The sequence below is a fragment of the Panthera leo genome, chromosome C1 (assembly GCF_018350215.1).
Source record: "Panthera leo isolate Ple1 chromosome C1, P.leo_Ple1_pat1.1, whole genome shotgun sequence".
In the NCBI taxonomy this organism is placed as follows: Eukaryota; Metazoa; Chordata; class Mammalia; order Carnivora; family Felidae; genus Panthera; species Panthera leo.
The window spans coordinates 160,681,856-160,702,196 of record NC_056686.1 but is presented as its reverse complement, the minus strand read 5'-3'; the positions used below and the strand labels follow the sequence as shown (position 1 = coordinate 160,702,196).

General features: G+C 38.9%; 1 protein-coding gene across 5 annotated transcripts in view; it reads right to left on the bottom strand.

The window, feature by feature from the left end:
* Window positions 1-20,341, bottom strand: part of MAP3K20 (mitogen-activated protein kinase kinase kinase 20) — a 186,914-nt gene that overhangs the window by 94,160 nt on the left and 72,413 nt on the right. For all 5 annotated transcript variants that reach the window (XM_042949153.1, XM_042949154.1, XM_042949156.1 and 2 more), the window contains exon 3: window positions 3,416-3,503. In XM_042949153.1, coding sequence (XP_042805087.1) covers window positions 3,416-3,503 — 88 coding nt within the window. The remainder of the gene's footprint in view (window positions 1-3,415; window positions 3,504-20,341) is intronic.

Sequence of the window (20,341 nt, the reverse complement as noted above, 5' to 3'; positions counted from 1 at the left end):
TCAGGCACTAACAAATTAATATGTTTTCCATGGTTGAGTTTAATGAGAATTTGGGCCTGTTGAAGAATCATGTAGAACTAGTATCCTCCTCTCTCCTCTCTTCGAGTAGTAGAAGAAGTCATGTAGAATCGGTAACAAACTTAAGAGGTGACAGCAGCTCTAGACACAAAGATTTAATTCCCTAGGCCTCTGAAACCCTCAACCACCTTCCCCTGAAGTCCTGGGACCCAGTCTGCCTCCAGGTACTTTGTGCAGCTTCCTCTCCAATGTGGCTACAAAAGAACTACATGACCTAGTATCTAACAATCCCACCTTCCTCCCCAGGGGTTATCTCACCATTACACTCTGAATCATCAAGTATGTGTGTAAACACCTATCAAGAAAACAAAAATAAAAGAATGGGAGTAGTACAGAATTAAGAGGTTTCCAAAGATCAAAGAAAAGGTGACCCATTACTGTATCTTTTCTTTTGACTTTGTAGTCTGAGTTTTAGTCACTCCATTTCTTTGTAGGTCTGGGGGAAAGAGGCCCACTTCCCCTCCAAGAGAAATAAAGTGGCAGTTGCCTCTAGAATTCTTCCTCGCGTCCCCCTATAAGCAGGTTTTTTAAGTCTGTGATGAAAAGTTTCAGGACACACACACACACACACACACACACACACACACACACTCCCACCAAGAAATCATCTATTCTAGTCCCTTCATTCACATGGGAGAAAACTGAGACATAGATCATCAGAGATCCATCAATGCAGCTTTGGCAGAATCATGACAAGACCTCACATCTCCCAATTCCAATACCAGTGTCCATTCTATTCCAACACTCTGACAAATCATTCTTTCAAGTCCTCTGTATGAGTGACAACAGCTGCTTGCTGCAACAACCTTTTCTGTTAACAAACTCAAGTGGAATGGATTCAAGTTTCCCCTCTCAGAACCCCAACATCTGAGAAATCTGACAGAGTTCAAAAGAGGGGGAGCCAGCTAAGCTGGATGATCAAGGTCTATGTGCCTGTTTGTCTCTCTGTTCTCTCTTCACCTCCCCATATTAAGACTTATTTGTGCTCATTTCAAGAGGCAGAATAGTTGTTATCATCCCCAACCCATCTGATCTCCCCAACTAGGCTCAGTTGGCAAATAGCCTGCTACCCACGCACAGAACATGGCTTGATCTTTAAGCTACAGGTCATTTGAGAAGTTCACATTTATTTGGTGGATACTTGTAAACAATTAAAATTAGTATTTCTAGAAACAAAAATAATCTTATCAAATTAATACACTTTAAAACACCAAAACTTGGCTAAGAAGTGTCTTTAATAATCAACCTCACAGGTCAATAAAAGAGCCACAAATACACAATTTACTATTACCTGACAATTGTGAAATTTGTGTGGTTTTAAAGAAATGTTTAATGTTAACAGTTGCTTATTACTGGCTCTACAGAGAAACAGACATGGATCTAAAAAGAGCTAATCAATTATAACCAAAGATGTGGGGCAGGTCTAGGTATGAGCACGGAATGCTAGAGGGGTGCATGAAATAAAGGACCAGCTAGTCCATTAAAAAAAAAAAAAAACTAAATAAAATCAAACTTACTCATCCAACTCCTTGGATCCTTTCTTCCTCTTTTGGATGAGAAGACCCAAGGTAAGTATGCTGGCTAACAATGAATGTGTTTCACATCCTCCTTGGGACTCAGAATAAACTCTTGGAAAAAGGAATTCACACCATGACTCAAGTCCCTTTTTCTATTCCTCATCCTCACCTCGAGAAGCTACAAAACTTCATAAATAGTCCACTGAGTTCATTAAAGCTAATGTCTTCCACTCAAAAGTATTAAACGTCAAGGGTACAAGACAAGAAGCACAGTATCTAATCTATCTCTAATCTAATAGTATCTAATAGTACAGTATTAGCATAGTATCTAATCTAATCTCTTTGGAGTGCCATGCTTTCATCTGCTAGGTAAGAATAATTTAAGTCACAAACGAGGAACAGAAAACTGGATTCAGATTTTAAAGGTAAACCCAACTAGTTAAAAGTAAATACGATGGACTAGGGAGCGGGGAGCAATATGGTACCTGGGACAGGACAAGGTTTAACTTTAGTCAGAAATATGACGTAAGTTAAATGTGGTTTACACCCTAACACTGTAACTCATTCTTGGGTATGCAGGTTAATAGGAAAGAGCAGAAACTGCCACATTACCCCATTTTAGGCATAGACCTAAATACATATAGCTAAATAGGGATAAAATTCCCTCCATGTAAGAACTTAGGTAAAAATGCTATTTATCAGAGTAAGAGCCTGTTAAACTGCTTGCTACTCAAAGACAGAAGTTACAGAACCATATCCCTTGGATGGGAAGAACTGGTGCCCTGAGGCATCTAGAGCCCAGGCTGCGTTTAAGAAGAGGCGCTTCTGTAGAAGGTCAATCTGAGAAATTTAGTGGATCTACCACTAGCTGGATGACCTTGGGAAAGGTACTTAAGTTAGAGTTTTAGTTTCTTACTTATGAAATAGAAATTACTTTACCTATCTTATGGGATTATTGTAAGTGTTAGATGAGAGCGTTTATAAGAAAGTACTGAATCCAAACCTTTTTATTGAGGGTTATTTTGGTTATTACTTTCTGTAAAGAAAATTATAGGTGTTACCACTATAGCAGAAGAAGACAGGGTTAATCTTTTAAGGTTTCTTGTTGGTTTTGTTTTAATCAAAGAACAGCCATGATAAAGAACGTGACCAAAGTCATTTATTATAAAATTGAATGTTATACTTATTATAGACCTAAAGCTGCTTATTGGATTGTGCAAATATGAGCACAAAGTATTAAAAACATGGGTCTTTGTTTTTATATGGCAACATTTTCTGTGTGCTCCTTTCTGGAAAGGGTATTCCCATCAGTTATAAACTGCTGCTCCAAATGTGATAATTTAGATCAAGGTCATTACCAACCCAGATGACCAAACCTGAAAAATATTATTCTCACGTCAGAGACCTTGAGGAAAGAATGCTCTAAAGGGATTAAAATACCTTGCAAAGAATTACAACATGAACAGCTCAAGAAATCTTAATTTGTAAAAGGTCACGGAGTTACAAAAAACATTGCTCATTTCAGCTAATTAAATGAAATTTTAGTTAAACGGCACCTTTAAATATTGGTATTGCAGCTGCAAGTGCATTTAAATAGCATTTACGCAGATATAATTAGCACAATTAAACATGGGTAGAAGTGGAAACACCATTCTTAATTATATTGATATAATCAGTTTTATTAATGCTTTATAGCAACAGAAGTGACATCTGACAGTAGCACACAATTCATGACTGAACCTAATATTAAGCATTTTAGCATATTAAGGAATCTAAAGCTAGGTAATTGGGGAAAGAAAAGTCAAATGATTTGTGCCTACCTGTGACGATACCATAGTTGGGAGGTTCAAGAATTACTCCATAAAACTGGATGATGTTTCTGTGACTGAGGACACTGAGTATTTCTGCCTGTACAAAAATCAAATACAAAGTTACATAAAATTTCACCTTTATAAAAGTCTCATAAAATAGGTTTCCTATTCAATTTCCTTTAACATACATTTACAAAGATATATATGTGTGCTCAACAAGTATGGGATGCTGATAGAACTCTGTCTTAGCAGTTGTCTTGAAAGTTTAAGGATTTAAAAAAAGTTTGTTTTAATGTTTATTTTATTTGTGAGAGAGACACAACACACACACACACACACACACACACACACACACACGCAGAGTGTGAGCGGGGGAGGGGCAGAGAAAGAGGGAGACAGAATCTGAAGCAGGCTCCAGGCTCTGAGCTGTCAGCACAGAGCCTGACGCTGGAGCTCGAACCCATGAACCGTGAGATCATGACCTGAGCCTAAGTCGGACGCTTAACCAACTGAGCCACCCAGGTGCCCAAGTTCAAGAATTTCTATTGAAACTTCCTAAAAATGTAAAAAGGAAATGGGGTTGAAGTGGCAACAACAGAACTGCTCCCTAGCAGGCCAGCATGACTGATAGTGGAGGAGGAGGACGAAGTGGCGAAATACCATATTTATTTACAGAAAGCCCTCTTCCTAAGAGCTGAATGGGTGTTTTCTGCATCACGTCTTCTGAGAGACTCAAGACTGAACTTCTATTGGCCGGGTGAAGAATCATGACAAAATTAAGGGAGGATTTCTTAACTACTACTGAAACAGATTCAAGTAATAGCCATTTATATTATCTAATCGTTCAAATGTATTATCGCTCTTTGCTATATGCAGCAAGGTGCTGTAAAGGATGTAAGGGTGGATTCCTGACCATCAGCAGTGATTTGATAGGGAAGCCATACTTTACATTTGAAATGTATTAAATATTAGCAAACTGTACTGCAGAGTGACATCATAAAAAATAAATTTTATTTATTAAACTTAATTTTAATGAAAAAACAGAGCTACTTCTGCTAATGTCTGTAGAAGAACATTTTCTAAATTAACTAAATCACATGGAGTTACCAGATTTATGGAGATAAAATATTGCTAATCAGGAATTATAATACAGTTAGATATAAAATCACTTAAGTACAAAAACATTTAATATTTTTAAATGAAAAGCATATTATTGGCAGTAAGTAAATAGGAGATTTATAATTCCCCATGCCAGAAAGGGTATCATCAAGAATGTAAGCAATTAATTGGGGCACCTGGGTGGCTCAGTCGATCTGGCTTCAGCTTAGGTCATGATCTCATGGTCTGTGAGTTCGAGCCCCACATCGGGCTCTGTGCTGACAGCTCAGAGCCTAGAGCCTGCTTTGGATTCTGTGTCTCCCTCTCTCTCTCTGCTCCTTCCCTGCTCACAGTCTCACTCTCTCGAAAAACAAACATTAAAAAAATAAAAAAGAATGTAAGCAATTAAGGAAAAATGGACAAGGGTTGGTTAGAAAGAGGACTCCCCTTTGGGAATCTGCACAATGTAAGTTAGTGTTATTTGTTATAAATTTCTGGCATAGGATAAGAATTGAGATTTCATTAAAATCAGAACTTGGCACAAAAGAGAAATTTAAGGGCTGCCATGAGGTGAATATGGAATCAAGAGAAGGGAAAATTATTATCAACTGGTTGAGACATTTATCAAGGTTTCTTTGACAATGTTTTTCTTTCAGTGATACAGGTGCTGAAGGGGGCTATCAAAACATTTCTCTCACACTGAGTGCCTACTGTGTGCAGAGGTTCTGTGTTCATCAAACAACCTGCTTCTCATAGTTTAGTTTTCCAAATAGAAGGAAAATTCATTAATTGGGCAAGATAATTATTCATCTATATGGCAATCCTATTTCTTATTAAGAAACAATAAACGAGGGGCGCCTGGGTGGCTCAGTCAGTTAAGTGTCCAACTTCAGCTCAGGTCATGATCTCATGGTTTGTGAGTTCAAGCCCCGAGTCGGGCTCTGTGTGGACAGCTCAGAGCCTGGAGCCTGCTTCGGATTCTGTGTCTCCCTCTCTCTCTGCCCCTCCCCCTGCTCACACTCTGTTTCTCTCTCTCTCTCTCTCTCTCTCTCTCTCTCTCTCTCTCTCAAAAATAAATAAACATTTTAAAAAAGAAAGAAACAATAAATGAACTTTGTTATTAAACAGAGTTCATGTGAAGTTTGGAAAACATAAGCCCCTTTATGTTTTTTTTTTTTTTTAAGTTTATTTATTTATTTTGAGAGAGAGAGCACGTGCACGGGGAGGGGTAGAGATAGAGTGAGAGAGGGAGGGAGAGGGAGGAAGAGGGAGGGAGAGAGAGGAAGAGAGAGGAAGAGAATCCTAAGCAGGCTCTGTGCTCAGCACAAAGAACCATGTGGGGCCTGATCTCACAGAACTGCGAGATCAAGACCTGAGCTGAAACCAAGAGTCAGACACTCAACCAACTGAACCACCCAGGTGCCCCTAAGCCCCCACTATTTTTAAGGCAGATCAACTCTTTCCAAGTGAAGCATTAGAATTCAATGTGAGTAAAGCATTAACGTTTGGACTAGTATTTGTCAAAATAGGGGAGTGTTTATCCTTTGGTATGTTTTGGTATATTCTTGGGGTATCTAAATTCTGTGACCATCAAAAATGTTTATACCTGGCTAGATCAGTGGGTAAAGCATGTGACTCTTGATCTCGGGGTTGTAAGTAGAGCCCCACATTGAGTGTAGAGCTTACTTAAAAAAATAAAATCTTGGGGCGCCTGGGTGGCTCAGTCGGTTGGGCGGCCGACTTCGGCTCAGGTCATGATCTCGCGGTCTGTGAGTTCGAGCCCCGCGTCGGGCTCTGTGCTGACAGCTCAGAGCCTGGAGCTTGTTTCAGATTCTGTGTCTCCCTCTCTCTGACCCTCCCCTGTTCATGCTCTGTCTCTCCCTGTCTCAAAAATAAAAATAAAACATTAAATAAAATAAAATCTTTACAAAAATGTTTGTATTAAGAAAGAATAAATACAAGAATATTCTAAGGGGTGCCTGGCTGGCTCAGTCATTAAAGCATTTGATTACTGATCTCAAGATCTCTTGATCTCAGGGTCATGAGTTCAAGCTCTATGTTGAGCCTACTTAAAAAAGCTTTAAGAGCCTACTTAAAAAAAAAAGTATATTCTAAATCCATGGATGATCATTTTATAATTCAGCACTACATGGCATTTTCAATATTCCAGCTAATTTTCAAGTTTACATTTAAGATATTGCCAAGTGATGTCTTGGAAAAATAGAATTTATCAAGTGCTGGTAAGATATGCTAATGTTCAACTAACGACCACCTTGTGTGCCACTATCATGTTCATTTAATTTTTTTTAGTTAAGAAAAACTAAATTCTTGTGGTATAATTAGTAAGTAAAAGACATTTTCACATTATAAGACTTAGGTTCTAATTTAATAAACTAAGAATTTGATTTAACATCATGAAAACAACATACTACTTTAGAGTGCTATACTAGTTCTACGATAATGAATTTATTTATAATCAACACAGACTACATAAATAAGTGGTATTTACAATAAAGGAAGGTCAAGTAATATGAAGTTACCAATTCAAGCAAGTTCCAACAGAAATAACTGCAGGATTAGCCAAATAAAACCTGTGCTGTAGCAGTCAGTATCTGATATCAAGTGGATGTATTCTGTGGATTTGTCTTTACAAGAACCTGCTTGCCAACCATTCATTGGTGAAACTGTTGTAGTAACAAAAAAACTTCTCCTTAAATTGTTGTTTTCCAGATTTATATTCTGGAATACTCTAGCAAATAGACTGCCCATCAAAATAATGGATTAGTGGTCTAAAACAAGCTCATTGTTATAAATGAAACATAATAACGATGGCTAAAATAATGTTCCATTGTGCCAAAAAATTTATCTTTTTATACTATCAACATCAGCAAAACCCATTTATTTTCAGTAAATGTAATTGATGAAAATTGTTCACTTTAGCTATACTGATTTTATAGTTTTATTTTTACTTAACTGGAAAATTGGTTTGATTTTATGAGCTGTAAGTATAAGGAGTTCTGGGGTGTCTGGCTGGCTCAGTCAGTAGAGCATGTGACTCTTGACATTGGGGTTTTGAGTCTGAGTCCCATGTTGGGAATAGAGATTACTTAAAAATAAAACCTTTTTTTTTTTTTTAAAGCACAAGTAGTTCTTAGTGTTATTTTATGTATGTTTTTTAAAAATTTTTTAATGTTTATTTATTTTTGAGAGAGAGAGAGTGCATGAACAGGAAAGGGGCAGAGAGAGAGGGAGACACAGAACTCAAAGCAGGCTTCAGGCTCTGAGCTGTCAGCACAGAGCCTGATGTGGGGCTTGAACTCATGATCTGTGAGATCATGACCTGAGCTGAAGTCAGACGCTTAACCGACTGAGCCACCCAGGAACCCCTATTCTGTGTATACTTAAGTTACCCTGAAATAATAATTTTAATCAACTTTGGAAATACAGATGAGCTAATATTTCTACGTACAGAATCTATGTATTTCCCAGTTTGCAAAATGCCATTCTAGGAACTCAAATATGTGTATGCCAAAGCTCACTGCAGCATTACTCAAAATAATCAAAAGGTAGAAGCAACCCAAATACAATCAACTGATGAATAAATAAAACATGATTTATAAATACAATGGAATATTAATTTAACCATAAAAAGGGATTAAGTTCTGATGTATGTTACAACACAGATGAACCTTGAACACATCCTGCTAAGTGAATCTGCCAGACATAAAACAACAAATATCGCATGATCCTGCTTTCATGACCTATCTTGAATTGGAAAATTCAGAGATAAGGAAAGACAATTGGAGGTTACACTAATGTGGGGGAGGAGAGGATGGGGAGTCGCTGTTTAATGTGTAGAGTTTCTGCTTGGATTTAAGAAAAGATTTGGAAACAGACAGTAGTGATGTTTGTACGACACTGTGAATGTAACTAATGCCACTGAACTGTACACTTAAATATGGCTAAAATGGCAAATTTCATGCTATGTATATTTTACCACAATAAAAAAAAAGTTTAAAAAAATTCTATTCTAGACTTCCGCGGAGATGATGATATTCTCTCTATTTATATGCATATATGTACCCACATACACGTACACACACAGAGTAATCATCTCAAAGTTACACAGTTCAAGGTCTAGATATCCTTAGGTAAAGAAGCAGTTTTCCAGATTAGGATTTAAGGAAGTAAGGAAACTCTGTGACAGACAACAATTTTACCTCTGGCTCAAAGACACTGCATAAAACAAAGAGTCCCAATCTGATACAGAAGTGAGGTAGCCACTGTCTGTCCATAAAAACGTCTTTATGGGAGTACAAAAATGTCCGAACCCATCTGCGCTTACAGTAAGCTACGTGACTGTTACTACTGTTTCCAGCTGGCTGATTTCTTCCTCTACCTCCCCCCTTTCCTCCTTTGCCCCTTCCCTACTTCTTCTTCCTTTATGGGAAGGGTTACAGAGGAGTTGTAGTTTGTTAACAGAGCTGGGGAGGAGGTATTCTGTTAGTTTTAATTTATCTGGCCTTTCTATATCTTTATATGGGGAGATGAGTCAGCCATTAGCTCAGTCTGCCATGGTTTCAGAAGTTGACTAACACACAGGGTCCAAATGGCTGACTCAGAGAGATTAAGAGAAGTAAAGTATCATAATTTAAATTAAATTTAGCTAAATATCATAATTTAAATACATTTAAGGGAATTTAAGTTTTAATTTTCTTCCTTTAAAATACTTTTAACAGTCTTAAAATAACATTTTAAATTAATAGCTTCATCTTCAGAGCAATCCCTTTCCCTTGATTCAAAACGTATTTTTATTTTGACAAAATTGCCTTCTTGAAAAAAATTGAGTTATGATTGACATATAACATTAGTTTCAGATATAAAACATGAAGATTCAATATTTATATGCACTGCAAACTAGTCACAGTAAGTCTAACTAACATCCATCACCAGCACAGTGACAAGTTCTTTTTTCTTGTGATAAGAACTCTTAAGACCTACTCCATTAGCAACTTTCAAATATACAACACAGTATTATTAACTGCAGTCACCATGCTGTATATTATATCCCCATGGCTTATAACTAAAAGTTTTTCAACCTAATCCCAAATTTAAATATGTTTAATATTTGAGAGCTGTCATAAAATCCTTAAAGATTCTGTTTTTAAAGCCTGTTTTACATTTTTTACATTCCACTGATACAGTCTCTATGTATTTATGTGACATATTATTAATAAAAGTGAGTTCGCTTCCTTTTTGAAAGAAAGTAAAGATACTGACACCACTCTATTGATCTATACAAACAACACTCTCTAATGAAAGAAATAGTTGATGAAGACCCACATCAGTAGGCTGGCAGGCTCCATTTACACCTTAGGAACAGGAACAGGTTCTTCTCCCTGGCTATCAACAGCTATGACCCCCCATGTAACAGCAGGACTGTGTCACACAGGGTCCCTCTCTCTGCCTGTGATGTGACACTGACAACAAAGACAGTAGGTATAAAAAAGTCCAAGGTACATGTCTACTGTCCGTGTCAACTGCTCCTTCTTGCCCTCTGGTGCATGTGACATTTAAAACATTCCAGGGACCTGATCTCGGAGGTCCTCACCAATTCCAAGATTCCAGAGAATCCATCAAAGTATGATAGTAAAAAAAAAAAAAGCAAGTAGCTCATTCAATCATTCAAAGGAAGTAGTGTCCTTCACACTGTGCATTCAAAGTCAAAGGCTTTCAGAGGTGGGGCCAACAAGGTGGAGCAGCATGGAAGTTTTCTGCTTCTCTCATCCTTGAAATGCAGCTAGATCAGTACCAAACCATCTTGCACACCTAGAAAACTGATCTGAGGATTAACACAACAATCTGCATAACTTGAGTCACAGAACTCAGCAGGAACATGGCACGGAGGGATGAACTGGGGAAGAGAGAAGCTTCAGAGGGCAGGGAGCTATCTTTGCTTGCAGAGAGAGGATGGAGACAGAGGGAGAATATGGGAAACACATTCCTCCAAAAGCAGCTGGAGAGAAACAGTGGAAACACCCATAAGGGACTGAACAAGAAAGGGAGAAAGGAGAAAGGGCAGGGTTTAAATACCATTAGGATTCTATAAACAAGGGAGTGCAGAGTCTGAAACTCTGCAGCTGGATACCCGGCAGAGCTCTGATGGGAAGGGTGAATCCTCAGGAGCAGACAGTGAGGTCCAAGGGGTCCTCGGGCCACACAGGGAGAGATGGTTACCCTGAGAAGTCATTTGGTAGAGGCTGTGTGGCTTCCCTACAGGCAGAGGTCCCAGCAGACCCCAAAGAACAAACACGTTTTCTGGTGTTGGAATAAGGACGTTAGGGAGCAGTGAAGCCTGGTGCCAGATGTGTGTAGTGATTTACCACAATCCCTGAAACGCTGCTGCTACATGATCCCACAAACTTTCTGGGGCAGGCTGGCAGTCTCTGGACTGCAGCAGTGCAGTCACACAAATGTTCATGGGGGTGGGCTGGCACCAGCCATTGCTCCGCAAGCCTCTCAAACGGTCAGAGCAGGTCAAAGCTACAGGGCCCTCAGAAGTGAGGGGTTTGGAAACACAGCCCCATGTGAGATAAAACTCAGGAGGGAGGTACTGCCTGGCAGGCTGACAGCTTGGTTGCAGACAGCATATAAGTGGGGAGTGGATGAAAGCTGGAGACAGAGGAGGGGTGCTTGATTGCTGGTTGGTGAGAGCACAGAGTTCTTTTTTTTTTTAATTTTTTAAATGTTTATTTATTTTTGAAAGAGAGACAGAGTGTGAGTGGTGGAGAGGCAGAGAGAGAGAGGGAGACACAGAATCAGAAGCTTGCTCCAGGCTCCGAGCTGTCAGCACAGAGCCCAGTGTGGGGCTTGAACTCACAAACTGTGAAATCATGACCTGAGCTGAATTCAGATGCTTAACCTACCGAGCCACCCAGGCGCCCCGAGAGCACAGAGTTCTGATGCTAGAGACCAGGTAGCTGGGTGACACCGTTTTCACCTCTCCCAAACATGCACATGCAGGCATACATGTACCACAACAATCCACCCTAGTGAGCTAAGCAGCGCCATCTAATGGAGAATGGAGCTGTTGCACCAAGCCCCATCCAACTGTGCTCTAGAGGAACACTACATGTCTCTCTGCTTACTTAGTTTACAGACTATAAAGTGCTTCATAGTTTAACTTCTAGGGGAAACTGGATGTAATTTCATGTGTATTTCATTCTGTTCACTGGTCCATCTATTCATTTTTTTTTCTTTTTGTTTATTTTTGAATACCAAAAGAGAAAAAAAAGTATTTTTATTTCTGTTCTTCTAAAAAAGATTTTTGGTTTTTTCTACTATATTTTTTATTTTTTGTAACTTTTTAATTCTATTCTACTTTAATCATTTCATTTTAGTCTATTTTACTGTATTCATTTTTTCTTAATTTTCAAACATTTTCTTTTTCTTTTCTTTCCCTTTTTTTCTCTACCAAGCTTCTTTCAACAGCCAGACCAAAACACACCTAGAATCTAGCATCTTTTATTTGATTTTTTTGTGTTGGTTTTAATTTTTTAACTTTCTTCCCCCAAAATGATGAAATGAAGGAATTCACCCCAAAAGAAAGAACAGGAAGAAATGACAGCCAGTGACTTAATTAACATAGATACAAGCAAGATGTCTGAACCAGAATTTAGAATCACAATAATAAGAATACTAGCTGGGGTTGAAAATAGATTAGAATCCCTTTCTGCAGAAATAAAAGAAGTAAAAGCTAGTCAGGATGAAATAAAAAATGCTATAACTGAGCTGCAATCTAGAATGGATGCCACGGCAGCAAGGACAGATGAAGCAGAGCAGCGAATCAGCGATATAGAGAACAAACTTATGGAGAACAATGAAGCAGGAAAAAAGAGGGAGATTAAGGCAAAAGAGCACGATGTAAGAATTAGAGCACTCAGTGACTCATTAAAAAGGAATAACATCCAAATGAGAGGAGTCCCCAGAAGATGAAGAGAGAGAAAAAGGGGTAAAAGGTTTATGTGAGCAATTCAAAGCAGAAAACTTACCTAACCTGGAGAAAGGCACAGACATCAAAATCCAGGAAGCACAGAGAACTCCCATTAGATTCAACAAAAACCGACCCTCAACAAGGCATATCATAGTCAAATTCACAAAATACTCAGGCAAGGAAAGAATCATGAAAGCAGCAAGAGAAAAAAAGTCCTTAACTTACAAGGGAAGACAGATCAGGTTCACAGCAGACCTATCCACAGAAACTTGGCAGGCCAGAAAGGAGTGACAGGATATATTCAACATGCTGAATCAGAAAAATATGCAGCTGAGAATTCTTTATTCAGTAAGGCTGTTATTCAAAATAGAAGGAAAGATACAGTGTTTCCCAGACAAACAAAAACTAAAGGAGTTCATGACCACTAAACCACCCCTGCAAGAAATTTTAAGGGGCACTCTTTGAGGGGAGAAAAGATGAAAGAAAGAAAAAAAAAGACTAAAGCAACAAAGACTAGAAAAGACCAGAGACCATCACCAGAAACTCCAACTCTACAGGCCACACAATGGCAATAAGTTCATATCTTTCAGTACTCACTCTAAATGTCCATGTACTAAACACTCCAATCAAAAGATATATGGTAACAGAATGGATAAGGAAACAAGATCCATCTATATGCTGTTTACAAGAGACTCATTTTAGGCCTAAAGACACATTCAGATTGAAAGTAGGGGATGGAGAACAACCTATCATGCTGATCGCCACCAAAAGAAAGCCAGAGTAGCCATACTTATATCAGAAAATCTAGATTTTAAAATAAAGATGTAGGGGCTCCTGGGTGGCTCAGTCAATTGAGCATCCAACTTCGGCTCAGGTCATGATCTCACAGCTTGTGAGTTTGAGCCCCGCGTCGGGCTCTGTGCTGACAGCTCAGAGCCTAGAGCCTGCTTCTGCTTCTGTGTCTCCCTCTCTCTCTGCCCCAACCCACTCGCATTCTGTCTCTGTCTCTCTCAAAAAAAAAAAATAAACATTAGAAAAAAATCTAAAAAAATAAAGATGTAACAAGAGATGAAGAAGGGCATTATATCATAATTAAGGGGTCTATCCACCAAGAATATTTAACAACTGTAAACATTAATGCTCCAAACGTGAAAGCACCTAAATACATAAATCAATTAATCACAAACATACAGAAACTCATTGATAAAAATACTGTAATAGTGGAGACTTCAACACTCCATTTACAGCAATAGATCATCTAAACAGAAAATCAACACGGAAATAATGGCTTTGAATGACACACTGGACCAAATGGACTTAACAGATATATTCCGAACATTTCAGCCTAAAGCAGAATACACATTCTTCTGGAGTGCACACGCAACATTCTGCAGAATAGATCACATACAGAGACATAAATCAGCCCTCAATAAGTACAAAAAGATTGAGATCATACTGTGCATATTTTCAAGCCACCACACTATGAAATTCAAAATTAATCACAAGAAAAAATTTGGAAAGATAACAAATATTTGGAGACAAAAGAACATCCTACTAAAGAATGAATGGGCTAACCAAGAAGTTAAAGAGGAAATTAAAAGGTACATGGAAGCCAACGAAAATGACAACACCACAGCCCAAAACCTCTGGAACGCAGCAAAAGTACTATATACTCCCCATAAGAGGGAAGTATATAGTAATCCAGGCCTTCTTAAAGAAGGAAGAAAGGTCAGAGCACCGGGGTGGCTCAGTCAGTTGAGCATCCAACTTCGGTTCAGGTCATGATCTTGTGGTTTGTGGGTTCAAGCCCCACATTGGGCTCTGTGCTGACAGCTCAGAGCCTGGAACCTGGTTCAGATTCTGTGTCTCCTTCTCTCTCTGCCCCTCCCCAACTTGTGCTTTGTCTCTCTCTCTAAAATAAAAAAAATATTTTAAAAAATTTAAAAAAAAAAGAAGGAAGAAAGGTCTCAGATATACAACCTAACCTTATACCTTAAAGAGCTGGAAAAAAAAACAGCAAATAAAACCCCAAAGAGAAGATGGGAAATAATAAGGATTAGAGCAGAAATCAATGCTATAGAAATCAAAGTCAAAAGACTTTCTCCAAAGACTGCTTTGTCTCCAGAGTACCAATATGATCCAGGATCAGTATATTCCCTCAAAGTTCAAGAAGATAGGAGATTATCCCACACTTTTTAAAAACAGAAATTGTTGGGGCGCCTGGGTGGCTCAGTCGGTTGAGCGTCCGACTGGCTCAGGTCATGATCTCACAGTCTGTGAGTTTGAGCCCCGCGTCAGGTTCTGTGCTGACAGCTCAGAGCCTGGAGCCTGCTTCCGATTCTGTGTCTCCCTCTCTCTATGCCCCTCCCCCACTCATGCTCTGTCTCTCTCTGTCTCAGAAATAAACATAAAAAAAATTTTTTTAATAAATAAAAACAGAAATTGTATATATATGAGAGACTGAGAAGAAATGAAATATTGATTATGGTTATATCTAGGTAGCAAAAAGACTCATAAATAATTTTAACTTTTTAGGTATTTGCAAAATTTTTACAATGAGCTCATATAATTTTTTAATCACAAAAAAGCAATATATGCATGTAATATATATGACCAGAAAATATAAATATAAAATAAAAATATTTATTTGCATGGAAATTTTTATTTTCTCTAGGACTGGATCAGGAAGAAGTAAAACTCTTTCCCTACTTTCCTAGAACTACCCTAGACATATAAAAACTAGGTAGTTAGCCTGTAAGCTGTGAGTGTCTCCTGACATCGGTCTGGAACAAATCAGTGTTCACTTTTTTTTTAATTTTTTAAAAATGTTTATTTATTTTTGAAAGACAAAATGCAAGTTGGGGAGGGGCAGAGAGAGAGGGGCACACAGAATCCGAAGCAGGCTCCAGGCTCTGAGCTCTTCAGCCCAGAGCCCGATACAGGGCTTGAACCCTGAGATCATGACCTGAGCTGAAGTCAGATGCTTAATTGACTGAGCCACCCAGGTGCCCCTTTAATTTATTTTTTAATGTTTATTTTTGAGAGAGAGAAAGAGAACATGAGCAGAATCCAAAGCAGGCTCTAGGCTCCGAGCTGTCAGCACAGAGCCTGACGCACGGCTTGAGCTCGAATTCACGAACTGTGAGGTCATGACCTGAGCCGAAGTCAGACGCTTAACCCACTGAGCCACCCAGGCGCCCCTCACCTAGGGTATTCTTGAAAAAGGCCACAGATTCAGAGAGGCCATGAGACCACAGATGTGAGTACTGAAAACCTAAATCTAGATTGATTTCAACCTACTCAGTATCTGCACTTTTATTAAATGATCTCCTCGCACAGTTTACATCTGCTTCTGTGGCCCCTTAGGGAAGCCTTTCCTACATTGCTCATCCTCTACAATGTCTGGCATAACACCATATGAGAAAGGTCGAATACTTTATATATATAAGCAGCATTCAATCTTACCTGAAGAACATATAGTATCTGATGATAATGATACTTAGTGTGTTGAAATGACTGCTGTGGAGAGTCTGCATTAGTAAATGTTTACTCTGAGCCGCAAAGTGGAAGAGTAAGATGCCAGAGGGTGCAGATCTGCTTCAGGATGCACTCTGTTTTCTCACATGTACAAGGGCTATTACTAAGGCTACTATTTCATAGGAATGACAGTCAATCAGTTACAGAACCACAGCAAAAGCCCCATCTGAAATTTATGCTCACTAGTTCATTATTGATTTAAACTTTCAAAATGAAGACTTGTACTTAGCCTCTTGCAGGTTCTGCAGTCCAATGCAATCCCATGAACACACTTCCTTGAGAGTCCTTTCCTGCTTTGTTATTCCCTACGCATGCCCTTGCTTTGACATTGCACTTTTTCAGAATGAGAATGTAAAGCCTTGCTGGGTCTTAAATCCTCCATTTCTAGTATTCTACCCAATACATTTACCATATACAGTTGACCAGATTTAAACTGTATGGGTCCACTTATAGGTAGATTTTTTTATATATATAAATACAGTCCAGTACTCTAAATGTATTTTCTCTTCTTTATGATTTTCTTAATAACATTTTCTTTTCTCTAGCTTACTTTATTGTAAGAATATGATGTATAATACGTATACAAAATATGTGTAAGTCAACTGTTTACATTATTGGTAAGATTTCCAGACAACAGTAGGCTTTTAGTAAGTAAGTTTTGGGGGAGCCAAAAGCTATACACTGATTTCTGACTGTGCTTGGGGAGGAAGGTGATTGGCATCTCTAACCCCCAATTGTTCAAGGATCGACTCTATTTCCAAAATCACCTCTGAAAGCCAGCCTTTTGTCAAGTCCACACATTTTCCGTACCTACTATTCTCCCTGAGCACTGTGGTATAGACGCTCCCTGCTATAGACTGAATGTCTGTATTCCCCAGAAATTCATATGTTGAAGTCTAATCTCCAGTGTCATGGTATTTGAAGGTGGGGCCTCTGGGAGATGACGAGGTTATAAGGGTAGAGCCCTCATGAAAGGGACTGTGCCCTTATAAAAGAGAAACCAGAGAGTGCCCTCTCCCCTTCCACCATGTGAGAACACAGCAAGAAGATGGCCATCTATGAACCAGGAAGCAGGTACTCACCAGAAGTCAAATCTGCTAATACATCCTGATTTCAGACTTCCTAGCCTCCAGAACTATGAGAAATCAATGTTTGCTATTTATAAGTCACCCTGTCTTTAGTGATCTGTTAAAGCAGCCAGCTTGGGCCAGTGTCATAAAAGTCCACAGCAATTCAGCCAGGTCTCTTAATGAACAGGATGGATTTGACTCGGCCACCAGTCTTGTCAGTACAGCATAACTCTCTTCTTTAGCACTGCAGGGCCCATAACCATTGTACTTATTAGCAGCAGAAGGTAAGGGACAAAGTAAAGTTTTTGAGTTAAAATGTCCTAAAACAGTATTTACAAGTCTATAAGGTCAAAACACCTAGCTCTCACAGGCAAGACACAGGTGGAAAGAACTTCCCTTCTACTTCAGGCTCTGATTATAAAGATAATGGAGGCAGAGCGCTCAATCTCAGTAATCAAAGGATTTCCATGCATCAGACCACAAAAACCAGGGTCAAAAACAAGAAAATGCTGTTTAATTAATTGCATTTTTTCCCCAAGAGTATCATGGCTAGGCGCATTTTCCTAAAATAAAAGCTTGATTTCTTTTATGTTTGGCAAGACGGAAAACCAGCCCCTCTGCTCCTAAAAATGCTATGCCACAAGAACAACTTACAAAGTAGGCTCAGATGACTTTCAATCCCATACTTCATCGCCAGAGTGTCATCCACAGGTCAAGCTCTCTGACTCACTTTAGGCTTAATGAGTCCCATTCAATAACACAGTCACGTGACAAGCAGCAACCCTCACAGTTCTGTGGGTTCTCGTTCAAATGCTGCCCATTAGGTATTCAGGGAAATAAAAAAGGATAAATGAATTCAGCTTCCATAATATCATACAGCCTATATTTCTAATGATGTTGACATCAGAAAGACTTCTCTCTGGAAGGAACATGGATAGAAACACTAAGAAGAAAAAATAAGCGAATCATTCTACCCACTGGCCATGGTCCCAAGATGGAGCCATGTGGGATTTATTACAAACATCACCAGTGCTGGGAAGCCGGTGGTTTTCCCAGTAGGTTGCAGCAGCCTCCACGTGCAACCATTCAAGACAGCAGCCTGGGCTCCTATCCAGGGATCAGGCGGCTCTCTAGTTAAGGACACATTCCCAACTAAGGGCAGGCTAACCTGGCAGGATGGAAAGGCAGCTAAAACTGAATGAGACAAATAATGAAGATTCAAGAGCAGGGATTTAAGAGATCTTCCCAAATCATAAAACGGCTAAGAGATTTTACATTCTTCATGCTCACAAGAGAATGTCACTGTGATGGCATGAAAAAGTCCAAAACATTGTAGGCAATCTGCATTCGGTTTGGGTGACAAAACTACTTACAAGCACCCTGCTTTCCACAAAACACCCCGTGCAACTCGGTCACAGAGACCACTTGGTGTTAAAATTACATAGAACCTCTTCCCGCCCATCCTGCCTCCAAAGAAAGCCCTTGAATAAGCCTTGAAGTATGAACTAATGAAGGATTAGGTTTTTAAAAGACTGAGTAGCAATATAATTTAATCAAACACGGGACAGGTGAGTGGAATTTAAATTCTAATTCCAAAATGGATGGCCCTAAAGCTGCCTTGGTCACCATGGGCCTTGTTCTCTTCCTAGAAAATGACTTTGCTCGACAAAATTATCTTTCAAATTCCTTTATGCTTTAAATTTCTATCCATTTCTATAAAAAAAAAACCTGATGTATTATTAATAGTGCTTTATACAGAGTGGGTACTCAATAAATATTTGATAAACTGAATTAACCACAGCATATTAGGACATCCTCTAGAGACCAACAGGCTTGAGTATGAATAGTGGCTCTGCCACTTATAAACGAGGAAGTTATTTAACCGTCTGGGCCTCAGTCTCCTCATTTGCAAGATGGGGACAGTAATCCTATCTCAGTGCACAGCAAATGCCAGGTGTTCAACCAATGCTAATTCCTTTCTCTGACATCCTCTTTCTTGATAATCAATTCATCCTCAGACTCAAGTCAACCTTCTGAGCAAATTCAAATCTCTTCCAGCAGTGATGCTCCTGTCATATTCTGCTTGTTTTAATTAGCTTCATTTATTTTATTATATGTGATTTTCCATGTTTAGGTAAGAATATTTCCATGTTTTTACCTAAATGCAGTACTATAACATTTTCAAAACGCTTTTCTTATTTGACCCTCACAAATAAGTTTGCTATTTTATTGTGTTTAAGAGTGAAGAAAACTGGGTCTTTGATTTGATTTGTGTAAGCTCACTTCAGGAGCCGGGTCAAAGTCTAATAAAATTTGAATCTAGATATCTTACACCTCTATATATTTTTCATATTTTTAATTAATATATTTTATATATTTTTATGTATTTCCTCCCTCTCTCCAAAAAAAAAATGCAGTCCAATAAAAATAGGAGTCCTTTCACCTAAATATTTTTTTTTAAGTTTACTTATCTATTTAAGTAATATCTATACCCAACATGTGGCTCCAACTCACAACCCCAAGATCAAGAGTTGCATGCCCTTTCAAATGAGCCAGCCAGGTCCCCCCATCTAAACATCTTTTATTGTAAGCTGCCCTTGCTCAAAGACATTCCAATTTGCAGACACAAATAAGCTCCACAATAAGAGCTACCATTTATTGAGTGCCTACTATGAGCCAGGCCAAGCATGTCACGTTGACTGAACCTTCAAATCCTCACAGCACATCATGAGCCTCGGGCCTACTACTATTGCCCTTACACAGTGGAAGAAATCTAGGCACAAGGAAATTTTAAAATTTGCCCAAGGGCACAATAAATGGCAAAGCCAGGTTTTTGAACACAGGTAGTTTGACATCAAAGCCCTACTTACAATCACTAAACCATCCCATTTTGCTTTATAAGCTTTATTTGAATACAGGATGGAATGTTAGTTTATAGAACATCCAAAAATGACAACAGGCCTAGACAATTTCAAAGCTCTCTTTAGTTACAGAGGTGTGAGAAACAACTCTTCACTGACTCCCTCTTAGGGCCTCCGCCCCCACTACAAATTTCCATGCCTTCCTGACACTTGACCACGCAGTAACACGTCAAAAACCAAGATCCAATTCTCCACAGGCACTAGCCCGTCAGGCCAGCTAGCAACAACCAAATTTATAGCTAATAAAACCAGTTAATTGCACAGCATGAAGTACCCTCTCTCTATGCAAAAATTACATGGTTAGAAATTTTGAGCG